The sequence below is a fragment of the Polyodon spathula genome, chromosome 8, assembly GCF_017654505.1.
Source record: "Polyodon spathula isolate WHYD16114869_AA chromosome 8, ASM1765450v1, whole genome shotgun sequence".
NCBI lineage: Eukaryota > Metazoa > Chordata > Actinopteri > Acipenseriformes > Polyodontidae > Polyodon > Polyodon spathula.
In genome coordinates this window covers 4,587,045-4,602,908 of record NC_054541.1, presented here as the reverse complement: position 1 = coordinate 4,602,908, position 15,864 = coordinate 4,587,045, and the positions used below count along the sequence as shown (strand labels likewise).

Sequence of the window (15,864 nt, the reverse complement as noted above, 5' to 3'; positions counted from 1 at the left end):
TGAACCTGATATCATTACATACCCTAATTCATCTTGTTGTATCTCTTTTGCAAAATATGTCTTTAGTAAAAACGTGTACAGGACGGTATACAGCTATGGCAAAACGTTGTGCATCACCTAGAATTTCAGGATTGAGATATAATTAAAAAAACCAAAAACAATATCAACATAATTTAGAGGTTTTATTTAACACAGTGTAATCAAAGAAATGTCAACCAGAAAGCACAGTATTTCATTCTAGATTTCGAAATGTCACATTTTTCAGTCTTTGTCAAGTTAAGTAAATGGAAAACTACAAAGCACTATGTGATTCAATGTTAAGGTTATTCAGGTTTCATTCGACCATATGAAGCAAAATGAGTTCATTATATAGGGTGATGAAAAACTGTTGGTCATAGCTGCAGTATAATGTAAATCATTCACATTAATTTCTACAAAAGCATTCATAAACCTGAGCGAGTTAGCCAGCAACGGCTCACTTGAATGTAATTTGAAACTTGAGATAAATATAGCCCTGTGTGATTCATGAGTGTCGGCTCTGAGTGATTATTACCATTTTAGCGGGAATTCTCAGTTTGCCGGCCTCTCGTTGCTATGGATTTATCTCAAACGCTTTTACAGTAATAGCACCGGTGATGTCAGAAGGCGAAGTCTGCTTGATTATCCGGTAGCCTGTTGCCTGTGATCATCAACTTCGCACTTGCATCTTGGAAGCCTTTGCTCAGCTGCACAGCAAACCCCAGTGCAAGTACATACAGTGCATCAGGCAGGAGCTCTGCCAGTGTAGCCGGTATATTCCAGCTCAGAAACATCTCCGGATACAAGTCCAGAATAAAAATGCCGTTACACAGTAAGTGCAGTTTTGTTTACCAAGTGGATGTGTTTATTTTAATAGATGAACGTTTCTTACACGTTTTGCAGAATTATTCCAATTGATAGATATTTCACATTTTAGTTTGGTTATTTTTCAGATAACGCTTTTTTGTTTTACTTTATTCGCATGTTACACAATAAACGATATGTCATGGTTTTCAATCATTGTACCGTACAGTTTAGATTAAAATTGCTTTAAATTGTTGGTAAACATGTGTATGTATATTGTCATGTGAATATTACTAGATAAGTATATTAAAGGTCTCTACTCCAGACTACTGGTAGCGAACCATCCCGCTTGACTTCTAAAAATTTTGTTCAAGCAAAGAGCAACAGTTTTCATAAACTTGGCGAGAACTTGATATATATATATATATATATATATATATATATATATATATATATATATATATATATATATAGACACACACACACTGTAACGTTTGAAATGATAAGTCCTCCTTCGTGCAACACTGAGGATGTAACCTTGTTGTGAAATTGCTGTATTTTATGAAGATGCGGGTCATGGGTTTGAAATGCTAACTAATCGAAAGAACCGGCAGATGTAAATCAGTGTAGCATATCGCATTGTATTTTAATGTAATGCTCACCAGTTATACAGTATAACAATATAGATACATATACATAGACCTAAGCTTTCAAATAAATCACATTCCCAGAACAAGTTGCAGGTGAGAATTTAATTTTAGAGCTTGGCATTACTATTGCACTGCAAGATTTGACTTGCTAAAATATAACTACATTTATGATAAATTATAATGTTTCTGTTGTATGATGTCTTTTTACATTACAAGCTCGATCTATAGGTGTGCAATGTAAAATGATGTCAATTTAACCAAAACACAATTTAAAAATAAATAACTGCATAAAACAGGTGATTCTTTTTTCATGTGATTAACATCCTTAAATACAGCTGTGGCCAAAACTTTTGCATCACCTAGAATTTTAGGATTGAAAAATCATTAAAAAAAAAAAAAAAAAAACTATGTAGAATTTTGATATTTTATTTAACTCCATGTAATCAAACAAATTACAAAATTATATCAGAAAAGTCTACCAAACACCATAACAGTAGTGCAGTATTTCATGTTATTTTGAAATGTTACATTTTTCTTTTTTTTGTTAAGTATGTGGAAAACTACAGTGAAGTAGGTATGTAATTCAATATGTTATGTAACGTTATTCAGCGGGTTTCATTCGACTTGATGAAGCTAAATTAGTTCATTCTCTATGAGGACCTGGACCTGTAGTGGGTTGGGTCACTGTTTGCCTTGATCTCAGCCTTTACACAGTGTGGCATAGACTCCACAAGGCGCTGGACGGTTTTGAGGGAACCCTTCTGATACAGCTGGTGCTGAACGGTAGGCAGATGATCGCGAGGAGGGATGTTATTCAAGCTCATCCCAAACATGCTCAATTGGATTTAGATCTGGGGAGTGTGGTGGCCTGACATCTCTATCATGCTCTTTAAACCAACACCAGGGTACAAGAGCAGCATTGTTGGGTGGACCTGCATTTATTATTAGGCTTTGCTGAGTAATCAATTAATGTGTGATTAATAAACTCCTACTGCAGAAAGTAGCAGGAGAAGCGTGATTATTTCTTTTACAATGTGAAGTAGTGACAACCAGCTTCTTTCTCTTAAGACTACATGTAGGGAATGTAAACAAACTGGACCATCAGCAATGTATTTCCGGTTAAACAGTTCGGCCAGTCGTTTTTATCATCAAAGTGGTATGGTTTAAAAGCCCAAACAGATGTTCTGTGATGTAGCGGAAGTGATGATATTTTCTGATATTTATGTTGCAAGTGTTATTGTTTTTGTTTTTTTTCTTTCGAAACATTGATAGCATGCAAAGATAAGGGATTCTGTTCTTTAAAAAAAAGATTCCAATTGTGTCATGCAGTGTACTCTTTAAGATAAAACATCAATACAAGTATGTATCAACAATGTTATCTAAATGTGTCATTCTAGTTTAAATTAAATGCTAGTTTAAATTAAATGCTTTGCAAGAATCTTGTTCAAATAAAACTACTAGTAGTTTACACAGAAACCCTGTATTTAAGTTTGCTATACAAACTTAAATTCTATCTTAACTTAAAGTGGTTAAAGACTGCCCCTTGTATAATATATTGCTGTATTAAGATTATATGTATTCAACTAAATTACTAAAATAAGGACTTTTTAAGGAGTGTTTTTTGAAGGGTGTTTATATACATTATCTTAGGTTAAACAGTGCTTTGAAACACGTGAATACACTTCTAACCTTCTCTAAAAGAGTTGAAATGTGTTTTACGAAAGGCAAACTTGATTAATTAATCAAATTGGGTCATTAAAAGAACTAATAAAACCTTCCTTAAAAAAAAGCCCTAAAGTTTTGTGAATAGGGCCCATTGTAAAATATTTTTGCTACCCATAAGTATTCCAGGAGAGAGGATTCCTGTAGGTGTTCTATCTAGAGTGTTTGTATCCTTTTGTGTTTGGGTTCTATAAAGTGCTAAGGTTCTTATTCCCTGTTTCACTGCCTACACCTTTAAACTTAAGTATTAAACACGTTTAAATGTTTAAACATTAACATATTGGGAATGTTTGTAACTAGTAATAAAATCCTTCATAGGAAGCTCTCCATCACTTAATAAATTACAGCAACATTGTGTACAGCATTGTATATGGAAAATTCTGCACAGAAACATCGAATATGAAATATACTGGCTTTCATGGTACACTATTAACACCTCTATAGAGAACCATTCTTAAATACTGCATCACAGGCTCAAAATGCATTAGAAGATTCATTAATGGAGCCTCAGTTGTAAAGCGTTTTACATACACTTGGTTCTAAATGGATCTGAATAGAACACCTTCATTAATCAGCTTTTCTTATTATTTTTTTAACTACCAATTACAGATAAGGCATTATAGTTTCTGGGGGTTTTTTTTTGTTTTTTTTTTTTGTTCCTGGGTAGTAAGTGTTATTTCCTAATTGCTTATGCCTCAACAGTATAGAAAATGGCGATTATTCCCCACAAACTTTGCTTTTGTGACCAGGACAGTGATATTTCAAAATATCACTAATTTCCAATGGGAAAACAGGCAAATGTGTGTCTTTTCGTTCACATAAAGTCAGAAAAAAACAACGTATGAATCCAAATTAACATGTATTTATACTAAAGTAATATAAAAATGACTACAAAAGATTTAGAAGTGAGTAGTTTTTCGAGATTTACGATTATACTGTAAATACAGTATAATCGTAAATCTCGAAAAACTACTGTCACTGTCCTGGTCACAAAAGCAAAGTTTGTGGGGAATAATAGCCATTTTCTATACTTTTGAGGCATAAGCAATTAGGAAATAACACTTACTACCCAGGAACAAAAATTGTGTTACATAATGTAATCACAGGAAAGGATCCCTGCTTATTTTGTCTTCACAAAGCACGTTCATGGTGCAGCTTACTGTATTTGTTGAGGTACAGCCCGCACAGTGATTGCCATCTGTGCTGTTATTTGATTTGAGCAGTTCTCAAAGCTCCAGAACAGCAATTGTGGGCAATATCAAAAGGAACCAGTCAATACACTTTTCAGACAAAAGAAAACAGAATTTTGGCCATCTGAAAATGATTTAAAAAATAAATATAGGAAAAAGGAAAAAATAAACAATAAACAGAAGCCCTAAATATAATAAGTAACCACCGAGCCAATCTTTACATCCAGGCGTTCAACAGCGGGTTTGGCAAGCTGTTAGCCCCCCCTGGAGGACAAAGGCAGTCCCTGCGGGTGTCCTCTTGCACTCACTGGCACCTGGCCAGCAGTGGAGTGCTGTAGAGTGGTGTTTTCTACGATTTAAAGTTTACATTATTCGAATCTGAGTAAATTAAAGCTTACAGAAGGGAATGGTTGGAAAGGATCACATAGTATTAGCTAAATAAACAACTGTTAATAATTAACATATTACTTTATTAATTAGCAATCAAGTTTGACTGAAACAAAAATGAATGGCATCTTAAACGTGAGCAGAAAATGATAAGAATGTTGTTAACGATCCTTACCCAGCAAACAAATGCATTTTCGAATAGAATTAGTTGTGTGTATTGTTGTCATTGCCATTTGTTAGTAAAAGTATTTTGTAGACTTAAGATATTTTTCAAACAATAATAATCAAACAATATTACACAATAACTGAATCAAGTATATTGTCACACTAGAAAAATGATTCAGAATATGCTGCTGAAAATGTCCTCCAGTCTCGCTGAATTACACTTCCAATTCAAAGTGACAACATATTATACACATGTTCCTGAGCTGTCAAGTGGTAGGGTTATGAAAAAGCACATTTATCTTAAAAATGTCATTCCCCTGAAGCTGTGTGCAAGTGGGGAATGATGCCAGTGGGTCCATTGTAATTACAACCCCGGCTGATATCGTAATCACTGAAGTCAGAGCTGCAGACATGAGAGCCACTCCAGTTTATGACACTATTTTCCTTCAAGAGCACACCCGCTGAGAGCAGATGCCGTTAAGCACAAAGGCCCCTTCATCGCTCGGATTGAGTGGACTGTTCGGGGTTCTGAAAATATCACATCACAGGCGTCTGTGCTGGAGTGGAGCACGTCAGTGGTTTGGGAACATGTGGATAAGCAATTACAAAGGCTAATAAAAAGCTGGGGCATATTTCTAGAACACTCGCCCTCGTACTGTGTTCTCTATAGGGGTAACAGTACATCCAGGGATCCCCGTCTTGTTGCCACCTTTCCTTCACAATCTGGGAATGATGGAAATGAATATTCTGGAGTGGAGGTAGCCGTATATATCTCACACTTTAGACTGTATCTAGAGAACCAGTTGTTAATAGACTTGGTTAGGACATTCTCTATCCTGAGTTACTGAGACCATCAGAATATGAAATCATAAGAACATGCCTTTTGTATGTCTTCATGTATGGATCTGACACACGTGTACCTGTCACACTTGTATTTCTACATGTACATACTGTGGATATAGGTCTTTGCTATGAACTTTTTCCTGATAGTTTTAATTGTGTATGAAGCAATGACGCTTTTCTTGTTTAAGCAACCGTAATGCGGCCACTACTATATCTGAAGAACCATGATAGAAGCTGACTTCATATTTTCAGTGTTGTGGAAAATCAAACTATTCCTTTACTTTGACCTATGACTTGGTTGCCGTATTAAGGTGGCTCTGTTTTGCGGATCATAAAGACTTAGTTCTTCAAGGTAGTGGTCTGGCCATGTCAACGAGGCAGACCATGCACTTTGAGTGTCTACGGTTGTTTACAGCAGTATTCAGTTGTTTTCTCAAGAGGAGCTTGTTTCCATGACACTGTGTGTCACTGTGCTGGCATGGCACTCAAACACTTTGCTTATCGTGACACATCGTCCCCACCACATGTTTTACATTCCGTGCTGTGCCAAGCCTTGTCAGCACCGTTCCTTCTCGGCATCCTGTCCTATCTGATACTGGCACGCTGTTACCATGGAGACAGTATCCGATGAGGACAGGGCTACAATTACTCTCTCACAAAGCAATACTGGCGGATGACAAACAAACAAGTAAACAAACAAATCTATAATTCCTAGGAACGATGAGGAAATTAAATCATTAGTGCAAGTATGCAGGGGCAAAACAACCAATAGCAGCAGCTAAACACAAGCAATTAGAAGTATTGTTAGAAGTGTTAGAACAAATCTTGCAAGCGAAACGATGGAATAGACAAAAATGCAGTACAGTGCTGAGAGAAAAAAACAAAGTGAGAGACTAAGACAAAAAAGCTGCAGTGAAGCGCTGTCACGCACGTTAATCAAAGTACAGTAGACAAACAAACAGAAAAAGACATTAATAAAATAAAAGGTATATGCAGAAAACTCACAGACATAGACAGGACAGTCTAGTATACAAGACAACTAAGGGATTTAATTATCCTTAACTACTTTAAACTCGGCACAGAAGGTAAGATTAGGGGTATAGAGCCAGTAATAATGCCATAACTGACTTTTTTACTCAGGGAAATAAATGTGTTGAATTAAGTGTGAAGGTTGTAGACACTCAAACACAGGGGTTGTCCAAGAAGCAATTAGGATGTACCCTGAGGGAGAGCAATCCATAAAAAGATTGAGCTTCTCTGTGAAAAATAATGTTTTCTCTTTGTCAGAAGTTCTTGTGTTGTATATGATGAACAATCCAGCCATGGAAAAAGCCAGTAGCGGTGTCTGATTGTTTTTCACAGCAATCATTACATTGATTTGACTGTATAGAAGAGGCTGTGGCTCGAGGGCTCTGTATTTAACAAGTGCAAGCATTCTGGAGGTCACTTTCACAAAGTTTTGAAAGAAGCACATGGTTTAACAAACATGTATTTTGATTTTAAAACATGGTGTCTGGTACTATTTTTAGTTAAAGGAAGCACTCAGTTGCTATGCCTTATTCTCAGGTTATCTGTTTGCATCACCTCAGCAGTGTCCTCTGAGTCAAAGCATGTTACTGGCAGAAAGCATGTCAGTCAACCGTGGAAGCAGCTGGTTGGTTAATGACAGGAAAGATGCCATTGATGGGTGGAGACAATTTCACTCACTTGGTCAAATGACCAAACAAGTACAACACAATTGAAAGCATGGCTTGCAAACAGAGACTTCTTTAACCAAGTGTAGGACCATATGTCACATTTTAAAATAAAAATTTAGCTTTACTGTAACTGAACATTTGAGACCTCTGAAATGAATGGAAGTTCACAGCCTGTACGAGTTTGTCATGGTTTTCAGCTTACAAAACTACAACCAAGATGTTGATTTGATCTACCTGTTCCCCACCAGGGTAAGCCACCGCGCATTTGTGGTGGTCCCGGGATTACCCCTAAAATAAAGCTGGTCAAGCAATCAAAGGGTTGTAACATTAAAATGAAAATGTAAGATTAAAGAACAACATGGTAAGGGTATGTAATAGTTCAGATGCCTTGACTCATATATTGATCTCGTTGTTTAGAGTAATTTTGTATGCAGTTTTCTGCTTCAGTAATTGAATCCTATCCTCTTGCAACACTTTGCAGCCGGCGGACTGGCTCATTGCGGCATTTCTGCTATACCACAATGTTGCTTTAAATCGTATTTGTTCCGTTCTTGCTGGCATACGCCTAGACACTACACATGTCGTACGGCAGGGGTTTTCAACCGGGGGTACGCGTACCCCTGTGGGTACGTCTAAGGTCATACGGAGTACGCAGGACGACTCAATGCACTAATAAAAATAAAAGTAGTAACAAAAAATAATGATCTTGAATTTTTTGAACGGTATTATATATTCTCTAAACCACTGTGTATTTAACCTTTGTTTTGCATTAAAAAGTTAACCGCTAATGAAAGAAAACAAACAAAAACAAAGCACAGACACTGTCATGTCCACATGTTCCACCTGTACGCATGCGCGATTTCAATCGTGTGGATTTCCATTCTGATGTAGGTGAAACAGGAATCCGCCTGGCGAGTGCTCTGCTGCTTGTGATCTTTGCTGTTTTCAACTTCTTGCATCAGTGAAGCACAGTGTTGCTGCGTTTTTTAGGAGTATAAATGCTCTGGTAAACATAAATAGTCATCACAATACTCATACGTTGGCGGTTTTTGTTTATTATCGCGGCTGCATTTTATTAACAGCAATAGCGGCTGGTTAAATATGTGTTCGGTGTTTGATACATTTCTTACTTGCAATAGAAAAAACAAGGAAAACACAAAAGTCAGAAAGTGCAAAGCGACAAAAAGTTATACAGAGTCCCTTTGGGTCATTTTATTTCTTACATGCAATGGCAGTGTTGCAGGGGGACAAGTTAAGAGCTACACTGGTGTACCAGCTGTACTTGTCAGTCAGACATATCTGAGAGCAGTGTTTAGCCAGTGCTGTAATGAGTTCCCAGGATATAATGATTGAAACAAACAAATGACACACAGAGAGTGTCTGTGACATTTCGTATCCATGATGAGATCATCTAAGTGCATCATGTTTTCAGACATAAAATTGCTACAAAATAATTATAATTAATAATCACCCATTATCTCGGTCTTGAAAGCGGAAGTTCAGGATATAATTATTGTGTAGCACAAGAAAATAACAATCCTTCACAAAGGGCACAAAGACGAAAAATATCAAAATGTTACTGCCACTCATTTCAGATTTCAAGCACTTCTTCTGAGTGGTTCTTGTTGCACTGACTCATTTTTTTTTTTTTTTGGTTTGTTTAGTTCTGGTTCTAGTTACCTGTCATGTAAGCCAGGCTAGTTCTGCCAAAGTGCCTTTATAGAAGTAAAAGTCAGAGACCAGAATGCTGCAGTTCAAAAACAACACGCAAAACCACTGCACCTTTCCTTCACAATCACAATTCTAAATAGCACCCTTTTTATACAGCTGTGGCTGGAGCCTAATTAATCATTAATCATTTAATCGTTTATTCAGTTCACAGCTCCAGCCACATTCCCACGTGATTTTCCCACCCAATATTCCCCACACACCTGTGCACCGGTAGGGCTTTCACCCTACCACACTGCCACACACGAAGTTTAACTGAAGTTTAACTTTACACAAGTTTAACTGAAAGTATGACTCTACATTTCTGCCTTCATTCAATAGGATGTAGTCTGTTAGCTGACATTGTCCTCCAGTGATGTGAAAACTGGATCAAGATGACTCTGCTGACAGGAGAAGGTTCTGACTACGACGCTCTCAGCTGTGCCTCAGATACCTCCATCAACCAACGTCCCTTCACGGAGAGCGAGGCCGTCAAGGGAACGTTTTACAAAAGAGCACAGCTGATCTCCCCAGAGAAGGACATCTACAGCACAGTACATCCTGGAGACCGGAAGCATCACGTCATCATAAACGTAGGCGGGATCAAGTATCTTCTGCCATGGACCACCTTAGAAGACTTCCCTCTGACCCGACTTGGACAGCTCAAGTTCTGCACCAACTTTGATGAGATCATGAGCCTGTGCGATGACTACGATGTGACCTGCAACGAGTTCTTCTTCGACCGGAACCCAGGAGCCTTCCGGACCATCATGACCTTCTTGAGGGTAGGAAAGCTGAGGATGCTCCGCGAGGTGTGCGCCCTGTCATTCCAAGAAGAGCTGCTCTACTGGGGGATTGAGGAGGACAGTCTGGACTGGTGCTGCAAGAGGAAGTACCTCCAGAAAATCGAGGAGTTCAACGAGATGTACAAGAGGGAGGAGTTGACAGAGACCGATCAACCATGCGAGGTCCCGCCAGCGACCAGGCTCGGGCACTGCATGGGGAAACTCCGAGACATGGTGGAGAGGCCACAGTCTGGGCTGCCTGGAAAAATCTTTGCCTGCCTGTCTGTGCTGTTTGTGACAATCACTGCAGTTAACCTGTCCATAAGCACCATGCCAGCTCTGAGAGAAGAAGAAGAGAATGTAAGTTTGCAATCTCTTGTCTCGTTTGTCAGACCTCGATTGGCCTAATCATGGACAGCCATATCTAACATTGGACTGTGCTAATAGGGGCTTTGATACCAGACATATACTGTATATCATCTGCATTGTACTAGTATTTTCATTTCACTTATGTGGGTTCTGTATGAATCACCATTGTTGTTTCTGCTTTGTTGTTTACCATGCTTACTAACTATTCCAGCAAAAGGTGCTCCTGAAAAAACTGCTCAAGGCTGATGTTCTGAAGTGAGGTAACAGATATACAGAAAATTATCATTGATTTGAACAACAGAACCAAGAATGGTTGCAAACATCATAAAAAAGTCAATAAGAGAAATGTTTAAAAAAAAACAGACAAAGTACAAAATATGGTCATTAAATTTACATGATTACAGCCACCCCCCTCTTAAAGAGCAAGCGGGGTTCCAAAAAAAAAAATATTAAATTAATATGTTGCTACAACTGTTTAAATAATGTACCTGTATTTGTTCTTCATTGTTAACATCTTGACAACTTTGTACACTTATAACTTTAAAGTCATAAAGTTCTCTTTAAAGCCATACGCATCTCAAAACTCAGTGCGCTAGAGCAGACATTTTGAGACGAGTCAAAGCTTTTCTCAAAATGTCCGCTCTAGTGCACTGGGGTTTGAGATCTGTCCTCTAAATCACTGCAGGAAGTTTAAAATAAAATTTAAAAAATAAAAACCATAACAAATACTTTTGTGTTCTGTACCACATCATGGATTGTTTTGCTGTGTTACCAGTTTGACAGTGTGAGCAATAATCCTTACACTATCAGTGCACTGGAGTGACCATTTTGAAAGAGCTTTGAAACAGACTTTAGTTATAAAAAATTGTCAGGATGTTAACAACGATATTTGTGGGAACCCTGCTACTTACTCTTTAAGGCTCCTTGATTCCTTGATAAGACCAGTATGCCAACCAGATTACCAGCCAGCACTGACCATGCTAAACCCACACAATGAAAACGTGCTTCCAACTTAAAGCGATGTTGTTTTGTCTCTCTTTTCAGGGCGAGTGTTCACAGATGTGCTACAACATTTTCATTGTGGAGAGTGTCTGCGTGGCTTGGTTTTCCTTAGAATTCACTCTGCGCTTTATCCAGGCACGGAGCAAATTTGATTTCCTGAAAACACCCCTGAACCTCATTGACATCTTTGCCATCCTACCCTATTACATCACCTTGCTGGTCGACATCACCTCAGCAGACGATAAAAAGCCGGGGTCTGGCAATAATTACCTGGACAAGGTCGGCCTAGTGCTGCGTATCCTCCGGGCCTTGAGAATCTTATACGTGATGAGACTTGCTAGACACTCCCTGGGCCTTCAGACGCTAGGACTCACAGCGAGACGTTGTACCAGAGAGTTTGGCCTACTACTGCTCTTCCTGTGTGTGGCTATAGCGCTTTTCTCCCCTCTGTTATACCTCATTGAAAATGAAATGTCAGGCTCTCAAGACTTCACAAGCATACCTGCCTGTTACTGGTGGGCCGTGATCACCATGACAACGGTAGGTTATGGAGATATGGTTCCCAGGAGCATTCCTGGCCAGGTGGTGGCCCTAAGCAGCATTTTGAGTGGAATACTGCTGATGGCCTTCCCTGTGACTTCCATTTTCCATACTTTTTCTAGGTCCTACATAGAGCTGAAGCAAAAACAGCAGAGGGATATGCGCAGACGAACAAATTTCCTTTTTAAGACCAAGTCCCAGCTCAGCAACATTTCTCTGGAGAGTGACATTCTGTTCCAGAGTGTGTCTTCTGAAATGAGAGATAATGACTGAGAACAAGAACTGTACGTTTATTTCTTTCTTTATTTCTTTTTTTGCATTAAATTACAGTCAAGCCTCTAATATCCTAAATAATGTGAACCAGGCAGTGTTGAACGATCACTGTGAGTGACTAGGGTGAATTATTGACAGCTTTATTAAATGGCCATTTAAAATTCTCAAAACTGAAGAAGCAACTGATAGTTGATCAGTGTTTTTATTTTAAAACTTACTCATAGCACAAAATGATCACTATTGTTGTTGGGGTTTTTTTGTTTTGTTTTCAGCCAATGAACCTGTATGCGCTAACACCAAGCACTTATAATGGGTCAGCTGTAACACCTAGCACTTATAACACTAGGTAACACAATTTTTGTTCCTGGGTAGTAAGTGTTATTTCCTAATTGCTTATGCCTCAAAAGTATAGAAAATGGCTATTATTCCCCACAAACTTTGCTTTTGTGACCAGGACAGTGATATTTTGAAATTTACCTATTTCCAATGAGAAAACCTCATTTACCTCATTCCAATGAGTAGTTTTTCGAGATTTATGATTATACTGTAAATTTACAGTATAATCGTAAATCTCGAAAAACTACTCACTTCTAAATTTTTTGTAGTCATTTTTGTATTATTTTAGTATAAATACATGTTAATTTGGATTCATATGTTGTTTTTTTCTGACTTTATGTGAACGAAAAGACAAACATTTGCCCGTTTTCTCATTGGAAATAGGTACATTTCAAAATATCACTGTCCTGGTCACAAAAGCAAAGTTTGTGGGGAATAATAGCCATTTTCTATACTTTTGAGGCATAAGCAATTAGGAAATAACACTTACTACCCAGGAACAAAAAAAAATTTAAAATGTGTTACACGGTGTAATGGGTCAGCTGCTGACTCTCATTGAATGTGTGATTTGTAAATAATAAAATACCATTTCCCAAAAAAAGGTTTTTGCCCCAGTATTGATTTTACAGCAGTCTTCCTTTTATTCAAATCTTAAATTGTATCTTAAACTTAAGTGCAGATTGAGGATTCAGAAGGTGCCTCATCACAGTTATGCATAAACAATATTCATTAATTCTGTTTTATACTACTCATGTAGCTACATTTCCATTCATTATTTTTATGTTATAAAAATTCAGTGACATACACAAATACATTCTATAGCTAAGCATGCTGGGTATCACTTAAAACAAACTCTATTTAAAAAACAAAAATTAATATTCATGTTGATATGGGTAAACGCATGGCCTTGTGTTGTACAGGGGTTGTCATGTGGTCAGGGAAGCCTGGGTTAAGATAGGCTTTTAAGAGATAAGACCATGTTTATTAATCATGGATGACACTCCCTTAAGGGGTTAAAAATGAGCAATTATTTTGAAATGTCTTTGAACTGTTATCAAGACGGGGGTTTTGAGAAAGCGAGAATGACAAGAGTATGCTATGTTTTCATTTACATCTTTCCCACTGAGGCCCAATAATCACATTAGTATTGCAACAGTGTCCCGGATTGCAAGATATATTATCTGGTGCTGCCATATTGATTTAATTCAAAACACAAGGAGAGGTCTCTCGTTACTCGAGAAGCCGTGCCTTAATTAGAAGGATTTCCCCGGTTGATTCATTAACAAGCAGTAGAAAGAATTGTTTCAATTTACATACAAGACGGTAAGCGAGTCAGATTATTAAAAGTTCTGTGATCCAAATAAACAGGGTGTGTTTTGACACTGATAATATACCAGAGCATCATTATGAAAGTAACACGCATACATATCCTCCTGGAAAGTATAAATACTTATTTTGAATCAACTTTACCCTTAACAAACTGCATGTCCTGTACATGCAGAGTTGTGTCGACGGTGGACAGTATTCAGTTAGTGCAGCCTGATTCTTTCCTATACATGAATCTAGTAAATCAGTTATACTCAAAGTAACATCTCAAGACTGCAATGTCAGGCGTTAATCTTTGATGTACATTACTACTGCTCATTCTACGAAGCTTTAAAAGAAATGAAAATGTATAGAAACTGACTGTTCTACTAATAAAATTAACATAAGTGGAATTTTTCACCCATTCACTTTTATTAGGAGACCTTAACAAAAGACCATTAGTCATATAATATCTATAACTAACTAGAAAAAACAGTCTCTCACACTCATAAAATATCTTTGACTCCATCTCGGATTGTATACTGTTATAACCCATCTGATGCACCCTTTAGTTATATATCATCTGCTACCTCCAGATCTATTATTGATAGCTAATGGTAATCTGCACAGAAGAGCATGATGGTGAAAAACCAAAACCCTAACCCTAACCCTAACCCTAAGGGTTGATTTGATCAATAGGTGGCTGTGTGGTCCAGTGGTTAAAAAAAGGGCTTGTAACCAAGAGGTCCCCGCTCCAAATCCTAGCTCACTCGTTGTGTGACCCTGAGCAAGTCTATTAATCTCCTTGTGCTCCATCTTTCAGGTAAGACGTTGTAAGTGACTCTGCAGCTGAGGCACAGTTCACACACCCTAGTCTCTGTAAGTTGCTTTGGATAAAGGCATCTGCCAAATAAATAATAATAATAATAATAATCAACTTATACCCAGACTAGATAAGTCATAGCTAATAATTTTTAGAACATTTTGAAACACCAGGTTATACACATGGATTGCAACAGCACTTTTCTAGGGTTACTCCTGGGATAACCACAGGTGGCTGATGCAGTTCAGGGTGATTCCCCTGTGCTGTAAAATGCTCTAATAAAATCCAGCTGTGGTATAGGCTGATCAAATCAACTCCTTGTCCTGTTTAATGCTCTACTTGAGTAGACTATGTCCGTGTGGCAAAGTGCCCCGCCTCTGGGCTATTTATTTGTGTTGTATGTTACGTGTAGTGTGTTAATGTTGGTGTATAGTCATTGGTACACGGGATATAAATGGGTCTGTGTAACACGATTTAAAATGTATATTTGCATTTAGGCACGAGGATTGCACAGCAATTCACGTGCAGGTAAAATGTAATAATATGCAAGCATGGGGAATTGCACTTTATTAATTCACGTGCAGTTGTACCGAGACTCCAATTGAATGATTGATTAGTAATCGAGTCTCGGTACAGCTGCATAAAAGCAGCATGTTTTCACTCACTCGGGGTTGTGTGTTCAGGGTGAAAGAACGGGAGAGAGACGGAGTGAAAAAGTAAGCAATTGCTACGTCGTGCTGGAGGACCAGCACGGTACTTGTTTGTTAGTGTTCATGCCCTGTTTGTTAGTGTCTGTTTGTTTTGTTTGTCTATTTATTTTGGCCGTATTAAGTGCCGTGTTCTGTTTTGTTCAGCATCTTTATTTTCTGGTTGTTCATTTATTAAATGCTGAGCGCCAGCAAGCGCTCAGCTTCACCAAAACTCCACATCTCTGTCCTGTGTGTTATTGTTCCAGGTCTGATGTCAACACTCAACCCGCCTTGTGACATATGGTGTCCGAAGCAGGAGAAACCACAGCCTCCAAGTCAGACCGGGGAATGTGCGTTTTTTGTTTGTTTTTTCAAAGTGTTTTTTGTGTTGATTTTTGGAAAAATAAAATAAAATAATAAATTAAAAAATGTAAAGAAATAATAAAGAAATGGAAGGCTGCAGCTGGAGAGATGGCTGCCAGGAACTGGAGGACCTCCTCGGTGGTTTAGAGGACCAAGGCTGGTGCCTTGCCTGTGGGGAGTTCAGCCACCAGGTGGT

The 15,864-nt window shown here is 38.1% G+C and overlaps 1 protein-coding gene across 2 annotated transcripts; it reads left to right on the top strand.

The window, feature by feature from the left end:
* Window positions 1-591: 591 nt before the first annotated feature.
* On the top strand, window positions 592-12,563 carry LOC121320223 (potassium voltage-gated channel subfamily G member 1-like). Of its 2 annotated transcripts, XM_041258477.1 has the most exons (4): window positions 592-850; window positions 9,526-10,328; window positions 11,382-11,879; window positions 12,002-12,563. In XM_041258477.1, the coding sequence occupies exons 2-4, from the start codon at window positions 9,579-9,581 to the stop codon at window positions 12,065-12,067; spliced, it is 1,314 nt and encodes a 437-aa protein (XP_041114411.1). In that variant the 5' UTR covers window positions 592-850; window positions 9,526-9,578; the 3' UTR covers window positions 12,068-12,563. The 2 variants fall into 2 exon arrangements, with proteins under 2 accessions (XP_041114411.1, XP_041114410.1); XM_041258476.1 differs by having other exon boundaries at window positions 594-850; window positions 11,382-12,563.
* The last annotated feature ends 3,301 nt before the right edge of the window (window positions 12,564-15,864 follow it).